The following is a 16,174-nucleotide window of genomic DNA, read 5'->3' on the forward strand; positions in this document are numbered from 1 at the left end:
ATCCCTCGTGCTCCCTGCGAAGTTTGAACTGGTTTTTGGCTTCATCGCGTTGCAGGACGCGGACAAGGCTATAGCTCGGAAGCGAACCTTGTAATGTCTCTGAGGTTGATTGGTGCGTTGGGTTTTTCACAAGGAGGGACGGGTGCAGGTGTTGACTCAGTGACGTAGGCATCTGCAAGGTGGTTAAGATGGCACTCGACTATGTTGATCGCCCGATTCACCTGAGCTTTGATATTGACGCGCTCGGCCCCAGTGTTGCACCTAACGCGGACAGTAAGCATTTTTATTTTTATTTTTATTCTTGATAGTCAGTGCTGCATCGGGTGGGATGGAGTCAGTCATATGTTTGCACGCTTTTGATGACGTAGTGCGCACCGAAATACCTTCTGATGGAGATGTGTTTCGAAGGTCACGTATCCTGAGTCTGATAGCTCACTCACTACAGGCGGGCACAGCACACTGACTTACGCAGATATTTTATACATCGTTTATCCCGTTCCATTGGGACTTGGAACTACAAAGACTTCGATTTGTTGTAGGAATGTCCAAGTCCACGATGGGTAGACGATGTCTTCCTACGCCAACCTATTCCAAGTGAAATAAAATGAAGTCAATAACCAGCACTCGCCAAAATCCCGCAGGTGGGTAGTGGCCTTACAGGACACCACAACTGTGAGGCGATTTATGAGACTGGTGTATTCGTCGCGCTTGACTTGACGGTATGTCTGTTACTTTCGCTCACATAGTCCCTTGACGACCTGACATGTTCCCCGGAGACAGATCGCTTGTGGACGTGGAGAGCATACGCGAGACTGTAACGTGAGGTGCTTACTAAAGAGCACAACGACCCACTATTCTATGAGAGGAGAGTGGTTGCATGGGTTGCTGAAGCGTGGAATTCGCATCCAATGTCCTTGTGGAGTGTGCCCGACAACCCGGAGACGCGGCCTTCTATTGGTGGTTGCCCATATACCTACACCGTTAGTATTAATAACTTGGCTTCCTGTCCGTTGTGTTTATATTAATGAATTTTGTCGATAGATTCTGAATATACAATTTCAGATGGCAATATTAAGTCTGTCGATAACGTCTGGAGCACATACAGGAAGAACATACCCAGCCAAAGGGAGAATACCCTCGATTCAATAATATTTAACGTGCCGTGTTCGATGATTACGAATAAATACCCATTTAAACATATCCACAGTCGCGTCGGGGAATATCCGGGTGGCCTGCGTGTTATACTATTGTTGGAATCAAGGTCAGTGGATGCATTGCTTTGCATCTGTGTTGCTTGGCCCGGGGTAACAATTTGTTGACCACAACGCGACAAAGGGACGCGTTAAGACTAAGCGCGACGATTCATCGCCTAGTAGTGGTTGCTTCAACAGTTTAAATACTGCAACTTGCGTCTCTTTCCTCCTGTTCAACATCCATCGCATTTTGCCTTGCGCATCTCCCATCTAACTTGTGTACTGTGGGTCACTCTTGTATACTTACTTCACCTTCTGACACTCACCTCGTCCTGCCACAGACTGTAGCCTCGCGCCATACACACTTCATCTCAACTATTCTAGATAATTCAATATGTACCAGGAGCCGATTCAAACGGGCCAAGTGCCAGTCCAAGGCCCACCTCAACATCCTTACCCCCCAATGATGTACCAGCAGGCTCAAACGGGCCAAATGCCGGTCCCGGGCCCACCTCAACCTGGATTTCGTCCTTACCCCCCAATGATGTACCAACAGCAGAATCAAATGGGCCAAATGCCAGGCCCAGGCCCAGGCCCGCCTCAACCTGGGTTTCATCCTTACCCCCCAATGATGCCCCAGCCTCCACTTGTGCCCTCGCGGTTCAGGCCTTACCCCCCGGAGGTCTACGTATATTGTTATCAACAATATTTACACGCAACTGGCCAAGTCCCCGGGCCGCCAAACCCAGTCCCTCCCCCTCCCCCTCCTCCACACCATTTGGGTGGGTATCCCCCCGCCTTCCAGGGTATGGGTGTACCGCCAGCGGCTGCGCCGCCTCAATATCCTTCCGCACCCCCCTTGGCACAACCTTCCCACGACACGCATTTGGAGCAAGGACTAGAGGAACAAGCACCAGTAGCTGACGCTGAGGAGAGCGCTGTCAAGCGCGGAAAGCGCAAGGCGGCGGACTTGGATGACGATGATGCTCCCCCACGAAAGAAGCAAACGATTTCCCCCCTTGTTGACTACCCCGATTTCGTGAGTCCATTTTGTATTTAGTTCTAGCTATCATGCTGACAATTGTTTCATCAGGAACTGGTCCAAAACAACGGCGAGGTCCGTTACAAGTGCTGCCTGTCGCAGTGCGAAAACGTGCCTGCAGTGCCACGCGCTGGCATACAAGATCATATCAAATCGAAGAAGCACCCGCAGGTCAGGTCTCGGTCCCCATCCCTAGAATATTACGAGGCGTAAGTACTATGAGGCTTTTAAATGTGACTTTGGAGCTGATATGTGAATTTTTGCTAGTGTAAATGACGGGGACTTTTCGAACATAGGCGACTCTTGTTCCAACAACCAGCAAGAGACTTACGGGATATCTCAAGGAACTTGCGAAGGTTTGACTTCGAACGAGCCGTTTGGACCTTTTTCTAACAGTTTTGAAGAAACTACCGATTTGACTTCGAGCGAGTCGTTGGAAACGTCCGACAACAGTCTTGACGAGACTACGGATTCGGGTTGGGACGAGGGGTTCAACGATTTTTTCGACATCGAAGCAGCTTGCGAACCAGTTTTTGGCGAGCAGATTGAAGAGTCGATCAACAATCCTGAAGAAACCATCGATTCGGCTTCGAGCTCGCTTGACGACAATCTTTATGGAACTGTCGATTCGGCTTCGGACGAGCAGTTGGAAGAGTCTACCGACAGCGCGGAAAAGAGTGTTCACGAAATGGACAATATGTCATCGGAAGAGTTGCTTGAATACTGTATCAACCATCTTGATGAAACTTACAACTTTACTTAAGCTCTGGGTGAGTCGTTGGATGATATGTTACATTGTTTCTTTTTCTTTCTAGGTATTTTGAATCGTTGCAGCTTCATCCTTACTATATCTTATGATTATGACATACTGTGAATCCGAATACATACAAACTATGATGCATGCTAGCTACAAGTCGGTCTTGCTGAACTCGTACAAAGTACGTCGTGGGGCGAATTCGGAAAGGTATGAACTATAGGCTGTACTCAGTCTGCCTTTGAAGTTTGAGTCAATTAAGTTTCAAACTTTCTATTCACCACAGTAATATCTACGGTCTTCGATCCCCGTGAAATCTTTGAGTACCTACGCTGAGGACCCCTATATACATGCTCATGCTGTATTTAGCATACTTGGTTGTCTCTGCATCTGTTCCTGCATGTCGAGTCCAAACAGAGTGGAGTGAGCATAGCCCACTTCGTTTAGATCCGCCCTCTTTCGTTTAATTACGAGGGCGAGCTTTGCGACCGTACTAGTGATACCGTTGGACCCGGCCTTTGGGGTCGAGGGTGGCCCGGGCCCGGGCTTCTCAGTTTGGAAACACCAGGCGGCCAGTTTTTTCCGAGTCTGCTCTGACCGACACGACCACTTGAACGGTGTAGGTGATTCAAGCACTTCTTATGATGTATCAATCTTCCGAGATACTACTCCTTCAGCTTTAGAATTAGCATCAGAGTGCGCGGGTACCTAGGTTAGTCAGGATCCGAGGCTGTTGGGGTAGAATTCAATCTCGCATGGCTGAATTTGTTTTCCGTGCACTTATAGCTAGAATGACAGGCCCAAAGGGCCGTACTCAACATCCTTGGCGTTGACCCTCTGGATTTCAGGCCAAGGCAGGTCCGATACATCCGACTACTTTATATCTAGTAGGTGAACTTATTACAAATTCAGTTGTACTGAATTGAACTCTACCGCAACAGCCTCGGACCCTGACCAACATAGGTACCCGCACGCGTAGATTAAACATTTACGTTCACTCTGGTTACTGTTCTCCCTCAAGCTGTCCCATGATTTCACGCGTGACGCAGTGTACGCATCATTCGAAACTCAATTCCACTGTAGACAATGCCACCTTGGGTATAAAGTTACCCAACATATTTGGCATACAAACAAAACCTAGAAACCGCCTTTGAAAACCCTCAAATTCAACTTCTAGTTAACATGCTCTTCAAGTGGATAGCTGTCTTTGCTATATCTGCTACGTTGGCTGAGACAATCGAGCTAGCGTTCCCTCAGAATGGGGACAACTTCTGCCCCAGTCAGGAAGTGACCGCTCAGGTTATTCAACCGGTTGGTAGTTGCTTCGCTTCTCAGCATCATGCGTCACTCTGACAACTTCGATCCTAGCAATCCATGGCATCTACCGTTCAGGTTGGCATTGCCTTAGGAATCGCTAACTGCGAGAACGGTTCATGCCCCGACCCTGCAGACGGCTTAGGATCTTATCTTTATGCAGGCCCTTGGACATCTGAGGCCATGGGCCTCCTTATGGTTACTACCAGAACTTCATCGTGACAATACCGTCTTACCTTGCAAAGGGTCCTGCTATCTTTACGCTCACGCACTTTTGCCTCATTGGGGTACTCAGTGATTATCTTCATTCCTAGTCTAAGGCTGATCTTGTAGGCGGATTGGTACCCGTTCCTCGAATTTCGCAACGCGACGGTGAACATCAAATAACAATAGATGTTGAAGCTTTCAAGCGGCCCAGGTAGAACTTTTGAAGCATTCGGAAGTCGACCGGAACCAATGTTGTCAGCCACAGACAGCGCCAGTAGAGATACTCAGGATATTGGTTTAAACATTGCTAGCGTGTATAACAAAGCACTTAACTAAATACTACGACGAAAACTTTTGTATGTCTCCTTGAAATATAATTCGAAACACCAAATAAACTTAATCAATGCCATCACGAAAGCGCGAATAAATAAAAGCAAATTCCCCTGCTCCTTGGAGAGTACTAGAGAACCGTTAACTTCACCTAGCATCACACACTATTGTCAGTCGATATATGCACACGCTCTTGGAAAGCGATTGAGGTCATGCCGGTTGCTGCATCAGAGTCGACCACGAGCTCAGTGTGATATTTTCGAACGCTAAGAATCAGGCGTGGTCCCAGCACACACATCTGCCCGACTAAGAAAATTTGAAGAAATACAGAATAAGTCTGAACTTTCAGGGGATTTTTGTCCTATAGAAATGATGAACCATGGTCGCATGCAGAGGTCAGTAAAATATTGACATACCACTGAGAGTACTTCAGAGAAATCAAATATGAGCTGGAAGCAAGACGTAGCAACAAAGCTACCACCACCGAACCCTCAGTGAGAGGAATAATAATCCCAGCGTGAGCTCACCTCACAAAGTAAACCACGTGAGCTTTCACCAATACCGTGAAACAGTCCCCGGTAATACTTCCTGTCGAATATTGTCGCAATTCGCTGAAGTGTTTCACAGCAATCCAGATTGCGAGACATAATGTGAGGACCTCCCACACCGTTCCGAGTATCCAAATAATGAGATCCAGACGCAAGCCACCTTCTCCAAAGTCAATCGAGCACTGATGAGTGCCAGAAAGAATAAGTTCCTCTGGTACACATCAATGAGCACTATGCACGTTTATCTTTATCCACAATCAAGCGTACCTCCTGAAACATATAGAGTTATCATTACAACGGCCACTCCGTTAAAAATGTTGTCAGCCAGGCAGATGACACTGAGAAATATCAGGATCTTTCTGGATCGTTGATACATAGCATATAACCGAGTGACCACGATGACTTGCAGCATGTTTCAGTCAAGGAAATAACTGTCGCAAGTGCCAAGCTCACCCCCCAGTATTGGAAATATCAAACCACCGAGACAATACTGTACGATGTACGAAATAACGCCTAACGAATCCAGTCAGTGGCAAGCCTCGGGTAGCACACACTCCAAAATGGACTCACATCTATGGCAGTATAGTGTAGCAGTCATTAGTGAACTAAGAAGTTAGTAAAGGATCACACTGACCCCTACAGGACACCACGGTCAATTGAAGGGGGATGGTAGGCATCTGTGAAGGAAACTCACTGTATCTGTTAGCGAGATGGTTGGAAGACAGTCTGTATGCCGTTGATTAGGAGAAGCGAAGGCAGCGAATATACTAAGGAGACATACTCAACATAGCCACACTGATTATGAGAGATAGACAATCAATACGACATTGATTATTTGACCTTCTGAACATACGCAGTACATAAGATTCCAAGGTAGCGCACCTAGGATACGTTTAAGTCAGCATAACATGGAAACTACAACAAATAAGCCGCATACACCGAGATACAGAACTGTCATTAGGGACCAGCGTTGGCCCTGGAATTAAGTGTACATTCATGTGTGTTCCTCTGACATGATACTTCACTCACCCAGATCAGTTCGACCTAGTATAAAACCATTGTTAGCGAGATGGCCGCCCCAGCCATAGCATTGACACACCTCCTGTCCGAACGAAAGTGCTGAGTAGTTCCAGGATATCAGTAGTCCTTTAATATCGTCATGCTCACCCCAATCATATGTCACTCCAACAAAAGTGACAACTGCAAAACCGCAAGGTTAGAATGAGTCAGCTTCAACATTCAACTGCTCTGCACGAACCTACAAGATAACTGGAATAACGATATCCGTTTATGGTCGGCCACAAAGTGGGATCGTTTAAGACTATGGTCATATTGGTAGAGAATGAGTGTGGGTGAGAGGCAAATCAAGTTGGTGGACGTACTATGGCAATGAGATATACCATGTGCTTTAAGTACCAAAACGAGGTCGAGAGATTATATCCGTTCCTGCAGTGCACATTACCCAAAGTAAGTATTTTCGTATGAAGAAAGATGAATTCAATCCAGGTGCGTAACATAAATGTTGGTCGTGAAGCAGTCAGTGTCACTACTCTGCCTCCATCATCGGACTTTGTATCACCCTGCCAAAAATGGCAAGTACAGAATCCTCAATTTGCAACGTGGCGTGGTACGACTCAGACACAGCTAGAGACATGCAGTACTCTTTAGTAAGACCAGTGGAGTTTGTGATTACATTATCAATACCATCTTGATTTTGTTGTCTGCAGCTCGCAGTCTACAGCTGCCACGTCCTCTCCCCGGGAGGTGAACCTAACCGCGATGGCAAGCTGAAAGGACGGGATTGGCGTGGCAACGATTGGAACATACACAGCAGGATGCGTAGCGGTATCTGACGTGGACGACAGGGTGCTTTAAGACAACAGACAAACCTTTGACCGACGCCCGGACCTTTCTGACCATATCGCCCAGACGTGACAGCCAGACTATGTATAAACCGGTTATTTCATACATTTCCTGAGTCCTCGGGTTGTTTTCCTCTTGTCATTTCCCGAATGTCGTCCATTTTGAATGCCGTCGCTTCTTCCAAGTACCGCCCACCCATGTCGATCACTTGGCCCTCCTGTGTCTTTGGTCATCTCCAATGAACTATTGGTCAATAAAGGAAACTTTGGTCTCCACCGGCGTCTTGCACCGGAGTGTAAACGGGTATCCAGTATGCGCTTCATCGCAGTGCAGAAGTATCTCATTAACATTTTTTTTGGTTAGTCTCTGCCCTCGCTCCGTCAATGTTCCTACTTGCGAGACGCTGTGTTATTGACGCTCACAATATCAGCATCGATCCTCAAGGCAAGTCGTTTCAACATACCTCCCTACAGAGTTTGGATGAAACTCATCTGAGCTAGAGAATCTTACGTGTGCCGGAGGCGTCGCTCGCATCGGTTTCTCCATGCTCCCTTGCATCAATCGAATTGGCTACTGCAAGTAGACAAATAGGACAGAGGCGTGAAGTGAGGTCAATGGACACACATCCAATCTGTAAAATCTTAGATGAACGTATTGGGTATTGGGAGCATAAGGCGTGTTTGGCAGGAAGGTCTGGTACTGGTGCCGTGCTTTTGTATAGCGATACTGCATGCTGGTTGATTCGTTCGTATCCTGTCGTCGTTCTTTGTCGCGGTTGACTATATGATACACAGTTCTTGCCGATCACAGCTCATAGCTAACGCGGATTTGGCAATGCGAGCAAGCTAACCCATCGATCGCCCCTAAACACCCTTTCTTTGTTTTCTTACCTGATTGTGACAGGCAGAAATGTCACTTCCTGCCTTGGACCGCATGTTCATAACCTCAGCATGGTTACAGTCTATAATTTATGGCATGCATCCTGATACAGCGTATAAATTCAATGCTGATGTTCCGCTCGACAGGAGTCAAGTGAGTTGAAAGGGAGAAAGGACCCCAAAGGCTTACACTGAGCTCATTTTCATCGATAGCTGCGTGCTATTTGGCATATGCATGTATGCCATATTCATTCGGAACAAAAGGGCACATTGGTTCGTGCCATCACTCGTTCAATTACCTCCCGGCACTCAACTTTGGATCAGGATTGTTCCTCTTTCATGCATTTTCCACTTTTCAATGGCGACAGCGCACATCATCATCTCCTTTTTATATACTCTGCAGGGCCTCACAAATCCTGCTGTAACATCCGTCCCCAACGGAATTGTCTTGTACTTTGCCAGTGTTACAGCTTTGTGGTCGACAATGATAGGATTGTATCTTTTCAATGTGGGCATCGTAGTTCTATCGTGAATCGCACTTAATCATGTCTTCTTTCAGGTTCTTGTTCTGCATTTCCTGCTAGTGAGTAACTGCTTGTGTGTGGAAATGTTGAACCTAACACTTACGACAACAGATCTGGAGGTTTTATTTGGTTTGGAATCGTAACTTGATCCTTGCTATCATCCTGGTAAGATATCGTTACTTGTCGCACTTTAGACGAGTATTGAGATCGCTAGCTCATCCTAGAAGTTGGACACCTATGTGGGCCTGTTTACTTGAGTTGGCTGGCAGATTATGCGCTAAACATTACTCTCCTGCGTAGCAACTGCTTTAGCGGCCTGGTCTATAGTCACTCATTCCCGTGTCGCCTTTGCATCGGCTGCCTGGGCTTTGGCGACGGCTGATTTCATATTCAACCTCGTTCTCACTATTTGTCTCACGACCGGGATCGCCTATCGTCTTTGGCGCGCGGGAGCTGATACGTTTGGTTTGACCGGTCATAATGCCTACAAACCTGCTATATACACCATCATTCAGTGCGGTGCAATCTATACTAGCAGCATCGTGGTAATATGCGTTCTACGCCTTTCCGGGAAACCAGCTGGTCTCGTGGCACCTTTCGTCGGCATTCAGTTTGCCGTCAGCATTTTATACTTCTTCTTTGTACATAGTCTCACATCCTTCTAGACCTTGACCCCTCTTCTTCTCATCGTCAGTCTTGAGTTTGGCGTGAGGCATGACGAGGCATAGACATTGCGGAACACGCTTTCGCTCAACCAGTCCAGGTCAATATCGCTGAGGAGACCCGTACTTGCTATGGCAACACCATGGATCCATGACTCACCCGGAAGAATCAGAGACTGCGTGCATATGGTGGCAAAGAAAAGGGACGACATTTCATAGGTCTTTTCTTCTAATGAGACATCAGACACTGGGATCCACGTTCGTTCAACCAGTTCAGGCTAAAATCACCGAGGAGATCCGTACCTACCCTGGTGACACCGTGGATCCATGGCCTACTCGGAGGAATCAGAGTCTGCATGCAAAGAAAAGGGATATTAGCTAGGAGTATCTCATAGGTTTTTCCTTGTAACTGGGGGGGAAGGGTAGACATGCTATTGCGTCGGTGTTTACACCGTAAAATGATCTGAACAATAAACTTTTATGCGCTATCTCTATGCTTGGTATTGGCCATTGTTACTTGCGGCTCGGCGAATACTCTTGCCATGACCAATTTTCCTCTTACCTCTCACGAACTCGTCAGCATCCACGGCTTCAGCACCACCACGCCTAACAAAATCTGCATCGATCGTAGCAGAACGAATCTCATCACTATTTCTTCATCAATTCTAAATGAAACGTAGTCTCGTGGACTCCGGAAATGCATAAAGGTGTGTGTACATCCTTATTTTCAATGATACACAACTAAAAAAAAGCGACAACAGAACGGGCAGAACATGTTCCCTCACTTCAACTTCAACTTCAACTTCAACTTCAACAGAGACCAGCGCGTTGTCTTGCTCTTGTCTCATTCATTGCTCCCCTTCGAACTCGTATGCATCCTTACACACTATTCAGTGTTGGGTAAGCAGGTGAAAGACAAGGTCACGCACTGTCTGAGAGCGGGATGCGGGAGAGCATCGGCCTTGGCTAGGCGGCGTAATCTACAAACCCACTGAGAACAGAACGCGGTCAGAGCACCATCAGCGCCGGATAAGGATTAGTGTTATTGAGCTTTCAGTTTAAGACTGCTAGCAAGGTTCCATAGTAACATACCGTCTGCCTGACGTGAAAGTTGCGAATAAGGCCCATTTCTTCAGTTTTGGGAACGGAGTCGATGGAGGGTCGTGTGGCGTAGCCTTGCTGAGAAATCTGGAATCGTCGTTTACATACTCGACTTTCGGCTGTTAGGTGCCATCAGCATACAAAATACAAATATACTCACCAATTGATCGAGTAACCAGGTCGGCATTGAAGCAAATTCTTGGGGCGGCTAACGTGATTGACAGCGCGGCAAAAATGACATGTATATTCAACTACACGGCGTGTCTTCTGTTCAAAGACGACCCTCATGACGATCGTCGTGCCTGCTTGAATGCTTGGCCATCTACGACTTGCAAGTTGTGTTACCTGCTTGTCGTCATCAATGCACAAATCGTATTGTCTTTGCTCTATATACCGTCTCTGAACTTGAGCTTGGGTCGAGTTGTGTTTGAATAAAAGCTGGGGCTGCTCATTGAATCGCTAGAGAGAAGTGGATGAGTAAGCTTCCCCAAGGTGGATCTTATAACGAGCCTTACCTCAAACGAGTCGCAGACGTCCATCGGTATTGGATGTAAGCGGCCCGTTGCATCTACAAGTGTGACAAAGCCAAGTGTGACAATCGGCCCCACAGAGGACTGCACAGGGAAGAACACGCTCCCAAATCACATCAACATTTCGAGCGGCTTCTCCAGAATTTTCCGCATTTCGTAGATGTCGTGTTCACTTTGCATTTGAGATGACCACTGACGAAGCGTAATATTGAGTGCATGCAAACAATCTTGAGAGAGTAGAACACAACTGAATGATCCGCCAGATAATGGTCGATTTCGCTGGAGCATTCAATGATAGCTTGTGTGACAGATGTATATGCGAGACTATGGTTGTACAACTGTGTTACTTTGGCATATATGTCTTGCAGCATCCTAAGCGGACTCGACGTCAGGTGAATTCAAGAACACGTCAAGAAAGTATGTACTTAATCACGGTGTCCCTCCGAGTCCGGTGTTGCTCGAAGGGATCCCGGGCGATCGGGGCGTTACATAGATGTGAGCTGAGTCGTTGAAGTTGTGCCCTTAGGCGATCTATGTCCGCCTTATTCTGACTACGTCTCTGTGATGGCCTTTGAATCAAGAAACATCCTGGTAATAAAATAAACTCTCACATATATGGCTTGAAGGATTGACAATAATCCACTAATAGTAGCGTGGATCGGAGGACCAGCAACCGGAATTGCACCTGCAATTGTGGCCTGGACGACAGGCGAAATTATCTGAGCCATGTCAGAAGCCGTATGGGCAAAGGAATCGCCACTGCAAGTTGCGGGGCGCCTCGACCGAACTGCGATTCCTTTGAGGAGATCTGAATCCTTGAAAAAAACCTTAATCAAAGCCGACAGAGGGCATTTTGGTCGGGTGGGTTAGACAATAGATAAGAGGGAATATGAGACGTAGGGGGGGGGGGAGAATTTAACAAGTAGCTGTGTGCGTACAACACAGCCCAGTGTACTCGAGCTATACTTATGCTTGATATTGACTTATTGTTGCTTGCGGCTCGGCGGACACCCTTGTCATGTCCAATTTTTCTCCTAACCTCTCACGAACTCGTGGCCCACGGCTTCAGCGCCCAAGATAAAATCTGTGTGTATATGGAAATACCCAACGCTGAACGTTAAAACGTCAACCTTTTGATGGAGACGCGATCTCTGTTATTGAGCTTTCTATGTCTTCTTGAGTGAGACTCTGAGGAATTTTAACTGACTATTATCGTGATGGTGGTTATCACAGAAAGCATTGTTTAATGGGCAGCAATTAGACTCGTGGGTTTTTGATTTAGAAAGATGATTCGGATACTGATACGTCACGGTGTAGCATTTACAGTGAAGGTATAGCACGGGTATACCCGCGGGTCGGAAGATCACACTGTACCCGTACCCGTACTAACCCCCACGGTATAGCAGCTTACCCGCGGGCAGGCACACAAACAAGAAATAGTAACACACTACGTAGGTCTAATAACTTCATCCAACACTCTCGCCCTCTCTATCAAGGTCCACGCAAACGCGAGCAATAAGTTCACGTACTTAGATCAGCTTCGTCATCCTGTTTGACCTGCAGAAGGATAAGCTTAACATGTTTTGCAACATTGTCCGCTATGGACTGCAGAGACGATGATACATCTGAACGTGTTGAGGTAGACTCAGCGAGCGAGGCCGTGTCACTGGCAGTAAACTGATTAACCATAATAAGAAATGTAGAGTCTGTATACCTCACTTTATACTGACCAAATGTGTCGCTGATCCCTTGACAGTCTGTGAGTGCGTTGATACTGACAACGTCCTACTTATTTCGTACGATTGTTGTAACTTTCCTCAAAGAAAAGTTCTATACAATTGCTTCCGAGTTGGCTGGATCGACAGTGGCGTGGTGCATAGCGATGTGATGGGGTGAGTTTTCACGTTATGTATCCCTAGTACAACTTCATGGTTGCATGGTTCGATAGTGGCATTGCTACAAAATTTGTCAAAAGTATATTGCCAGCGTGAACTGGCGCGCTGTCAGTAGTTCTCTGACCGACCCCGATACTTATAATAACCAGAGGATGATGAGCACAGCCTGATCTGGCTGTGTACGTTCCACGTCACAGCTTAACAAGGCTGAATCTGATGGAAGGACAGGAGCCTGAGCCTCCTTAATACGAGTAGTATGTCGCGTGACATCACTGCGGGCAATGAATCCTATTAGTGCAATCAGACGGTAATCATTACAGTCGCTTTAGGCGCACTAAGAAATACTTGGATGAGATAGACCTCAGAAATGCGCGAGCCGCCTATATGTCCTCCTCGACAATCTGATCAGTGGGCGAGAATGAGTTTGGCGTCGTGTCCACGATGTCCACATTGCCTGTAGTTCGGTCTGTTCAAAACTTCAGAATTTGCGAGGGGGTAGCAACGTGACAAACATCTTCACCATTTTATAATTCCGGAATTTGCACATACTAGATATATTATGGTGTGCCGCGTGTATGATTCAAGACCTGATATCGACGACCATGCTATTATTGCTAGACGGATATGCGTACGCTGTGCTGGTTGAGTTCCTTGTCTCCTTGCAAGATGGCTGGATCCGGGGGTATGATGTATGGCTCCATCTCATTGGTCTCTTTGGGAGGATTCCGATTTTTCGATTTCCGGCGTTTAAGTAGAAACAAGATGAGGCCGACAATCCATGCGATGCCCAGCACACCTCCACATACGCTGCCAGCAATTATTGGTGTCAGAGCCTTGTTTCTAGGTACGGTGTTAACTAAACACTTGAATGTTTGTCGAAGGGCCAAAGGACACGTACCCATTAAGGGAAGCAGCTTCAGAGGAGTTCTCTGCGCGAGCTGCTTGAATTTTCGTTGGAAAGCCATGACTCTCCCACTGCATGTCTCTCTCGCCTTATGTTGAGCGGTAGGACAGATGGAGTAGCCTTCAAGTTATGTTTGAATTTGTCCTCGTACTCTCTACTAAGGACCGATTCTTCAAGGCTTCAAAGTCGGAGGATGGGAAGTGTTAGCCAGTGAAGAACGCAGTGAAGAGCTCCGCAAACTGCCGGGACCCGGCCTGCCTTTCTTGATTTGAGAATGGAGACCAAAGGTCTAGAGTCTCTGCATGTACGTATTCACAAGTCTGTAGTTGGGTTGCGTCTGTCAAGCCCGCCGCACACTAGTACTCAATCATCCCGCTTATGGTCGACATCCATCCCGCCTGCCGGCTGTTACCTATCCGTCGAGTCTCTCACGCTTGCCTGACTGGTCTACGACTTCATGTTCCTACAATTTTGGTCTCCACCAGCGTCTTGCACCGGAGTGTCAACGGATATCCAGTATGCACTTGATGGCAGTGCAGCAGTATCCCATTGCCAGTTTTTTGGTCAGTCACTGCCCATATTTGTGGCGCTCCATCAATGTTCCTACTTGCGAGACGTGGCGTTATTAATGGACGCTCACAATATCGACATCGATCCTCAAGCCGACTCGTTTCAACATACCTCCCTACAGACTTTGAATGAGACTCGTCTGAGCTAGAGAATCTTACGGATGCCGGAGTTGTCGCCCGCATCGGTTTCTGCATGCTCCCTTGCATCAATCGAATTGGCTACTGCAATTAGACCAATAGGACGGAGGCGTCAATGGACACATCCAATCTGTAAATCTTGGATGAACTTGTTGAGTATTGGGAGCATATTTCGGGTGGGCGTAAGGCGTGTTTGGCAGAACGGTCTGGAGCTGGTGCTTCTGTACAATGATACCGCATGCAGCTGGTTGATGTCGTCGTTCTTTGACTATATGATACACAGTTCTTGCCGACCACAACTAGATTGATGGCAGGATGCAGATTTGGCAATGCGACCAAGCTAGCCCATCGATCGCCCCTAAACACCCTTTCTTTGTTTCTCACCTGATTGAAATGTCACTTCCTGCCTTGGACCGCATGTTCATAACCTCAGTATGGTTACAATGTATAATTTATGGCATGCATCCTTATTCAGCGTATAAATTCAATGCTGATGTTTCGCTCGACAGGAGTCAAGTGAGTTGAAAGGGAGAAAGGACCCCAAAAGCTTACACTATGCTCATTTTTATCGATAGCTGCGTGCTATTTGGCGTATGCATGTATGTCATATGTATTCGGAACAGAAGGGCACATTGGTTCGTCTCATTACTTGTTCCATTTATTTTCCAGCACTCAACCTTGGATCAGGATTGTTCCTCTTTCATGCATTTTCCACTTTTCAATGGCAACAGCGCACATCATCATTTCCTTTTTATATGCTCTCCAGGGCCTCACAAATCCTGCTGTGATATCCGTCCCCAACGGAAGTACCTTGTACTTTGCCAGTGTTACAGCCTTCTGGTCGACACTGACAGGATTGTATCTTTTCAATGTGGGCATCATAATTCTATCGTGAATCGCACTTCATTATGTCTTCTTTCAGGTTCTTGTTCTGCATTTCCTGCTAGTGAGCAACTGCTTGTGTGCGGAGGTGTTGAACCTAACACTTGCGACAACAGATCTGGAGGTTTTATTTGGTTTGGAATCGTAACTTGATCCTTGCTATCATCCTGGTAAGATATCATTACTTGTCGCACTTTTGACGAGTGTTGAGATCGTTAGCTCATCCTGGAAGTTGGACACCTATGTGGGCCTGTTTACTTGAGTTGGCTGGCAGATTATGCGCTAACATTACTCCCCCTGCGTAGCAACTGCTTTAGCGGCCTGGGCTATAGTCACTCATTCCGGTGTCATCTTTGAATCGACTGCCTTGCACATAGCGACGGCTCTTTTTATACTCAACCTCGTTCTCACCATTTGTCTCACGACCGGGATCGCCTATCGTCTTTGGCGCGCGGGAGTTGATACGTTTGGTTTGACTGGTCATAATGCCTACAAACCTGCTATATACACCATCATTCAATGCGGTGAAATCTATACTAGCAGCATCGTGGTAATATGCGTTCTACGCCTTTCCGGGAAACCAGCTGGTCTCGTGGCACCTTACGTCGGCATTCAGTTTGCCGTCAGCATTTTATACTTCTTCTTCCTACACAGTCTCATATCCTTCTAGACCTTGACCCCTCTTCTTCTCATCGTCAGTCTTGAGTTTGGCGTGAGGCATGACGAGGCATAGACATTGCGGAACACGCTTTCGCTCGACTAGTCCAGGTCAATATCGCCGAGGAGACCCGTACTTGCTATGGCAACACCATGGATCCGTGACTCACCCGGAAGAATCAG

General features: G+C 47.0%; 7 protein-coding genes across 7 annotated transcripts; 5 read left to right on the forward strand and 2 right to left on the reverse strand.

Moving 5' to 3' along the window:
• The first annotated feature begins 74 nt into the window (after positions 1-74).
• Positions 75-584, forward strand: F5147DRAFT_666027 (uncharacterized protein). The gene is made up of 4 exons (XM_041435150.1): positions 75-112; positions 169-273; positions 333-393; positions 444-584. Exons 1-4 carry the CDS (start codon positions 94-96, stop codon positions 562-564), a joined length of 306 nt encoding a protein of 101 aa, XP_041299757.1. The 5' UTR covers positions 75-93; the 3' UTR covers positions 565-584.
• Positions 585-1,377: 793 nt separating this feature from the next.
• F5147DRAFT_125588 (uncharacterized protein) lies at positions 1,378-3,120 on the forward strand. The gene is made up of 5 exons (XM_041428157.1): positions 1,378-1,477; positions 1,535-2,232; positions 2,287-2,444; positions 2,503-2,591; positions 2,640-3,120. Exons 2-5 carry the CDS (start codon positions 1,588-1,590, stop codon positions 2,996-2,998), a joined length of 1,251 nt encoding a protein of 416 aa, XP_041299758.1. The 5' UTR covers positions 1,378-1,477; positions 1,535-1,587; the 3' UTR covers positions 2,999-3,120.
• Positions 3,121-4,171: 1,051 nt separating this feature from the next.
• F5147DRAFT_767396 (uncharacterized protein) lies at positions 4,172-4,690 on the forward strand (the record flags this gene model as incomplete). The annotated part of the gene is made up of 4 exons (XM_041440880.1): positions 4,172-4,300; positions 4,358-4,501; positions 4,549-4,590; positions 4,637-4,690. The coding sequence occupies 4 exons, from the start codon at positions 4,172-4,174 to the stop codon at positions 4,688-4,690; spliced, it is 369 nt and encodes a 122-aa protein (XP_041299759.1).
• A 3,464-nt stretch (positions 4,691-8,154) lies between these two features.
• F5147DRAFT_796279 (uncharacterized protein) lies at positions 8,155-9,686 on the forward strand. Its single transcript, XM_041443169.1, has 6 exons — positions 8,155-8,243; positions 8,343-8,402; positions 8,454-8,649; positions 8,765-8,828; positions 8,954-9,270; positions 9,319-9,686. The coding sequence occupies exons 1-6, from the start codon at positions 8,161-8,163 to the stop codon at positions 9,379-9,381; spliced, it is 783 nt and encodes a 260-aa protein (XP_041299760.1). The 5' UTR covers positions 8,155-8,160; the 3' UTR covers positions 9,382-9,686.
• Positions 9,687-10,572: 886 nt separating this feature from the next.
• F5147DRAFT_564128 (uncharacterized protein) lies at positions 10,573-11,674 on the reverse strand (the record flags this gene model as incomplete). The annotated part of the gene is made up of 4 exons (XM_041430708.1): positions 10,573-10,875; positions 10,932-11,030; positions 11,120-11,284; positions 11,552-11,674. 4 exons carry the CDS (start codon positions 11,672-11,674, stop codon positions 10,573-10,575), a joined length of 690 nt encoding a protein of 229 aa, XP_041299761.1.
• A 1,781-nt stretch (positions 11,675-13,455) lies between these two features.
• On the reverse strand, positions 13,456-13,822 carry F5147DRAFT_767400 (uncharacterized protein; the record flags this gene model as incomplete). The annotated part of the gene is made up of 2 exons (XM_041440881.1): positions 13,456-13,681; positions 13,740-13,822. 2 exons carry the CDS (start codon positions 13,820-13,822, stop codon positions 13,456-13,458), a joined length of 309 nt encoding a protein of 102 aa, XP_041299762.1.
• A 1,351-nt stretch (positions 13,823-15,173) lies between these two features.
• On the forward strand, positions 15,174-16,067 carry F5147DRAFT_767401 (uncharacterized protein; the record flags this gene model as incomplete). The annotated part of the gene is made up of 6 exons (XM_041440882.1): positions 15,174-15,323; positions 15,375-15,398; positions 15,451-15,504; positions 15,554-15,578; positions 15,640-15,956; positions 16,005-16,067. The coding sequence occupies 6 exons, from the start codon at positions 15,174-15,176 to the stop codon at positions 16,065-16,067; spliced, it is 633 nt and encodes a 210-aa protein (XP_041299763.1).
• Positions 16,068-16,174: the final 107 nt, after the last annotated feature.

This window comes from Suillus discolor (assembly GCF_016758755.1).
Source record: "Suillus discolor strain FC423 chromosome Unknown F5147scaffold_2, whole genome shotgun sequence".
Classification (NCBI taxonomy): domain Eukaryota; kingdom Fungi; phylum Basidiomycota; class Agaricomycetes; order Boletales; family Suillaceae; genus Suillus; species Suillus discolor.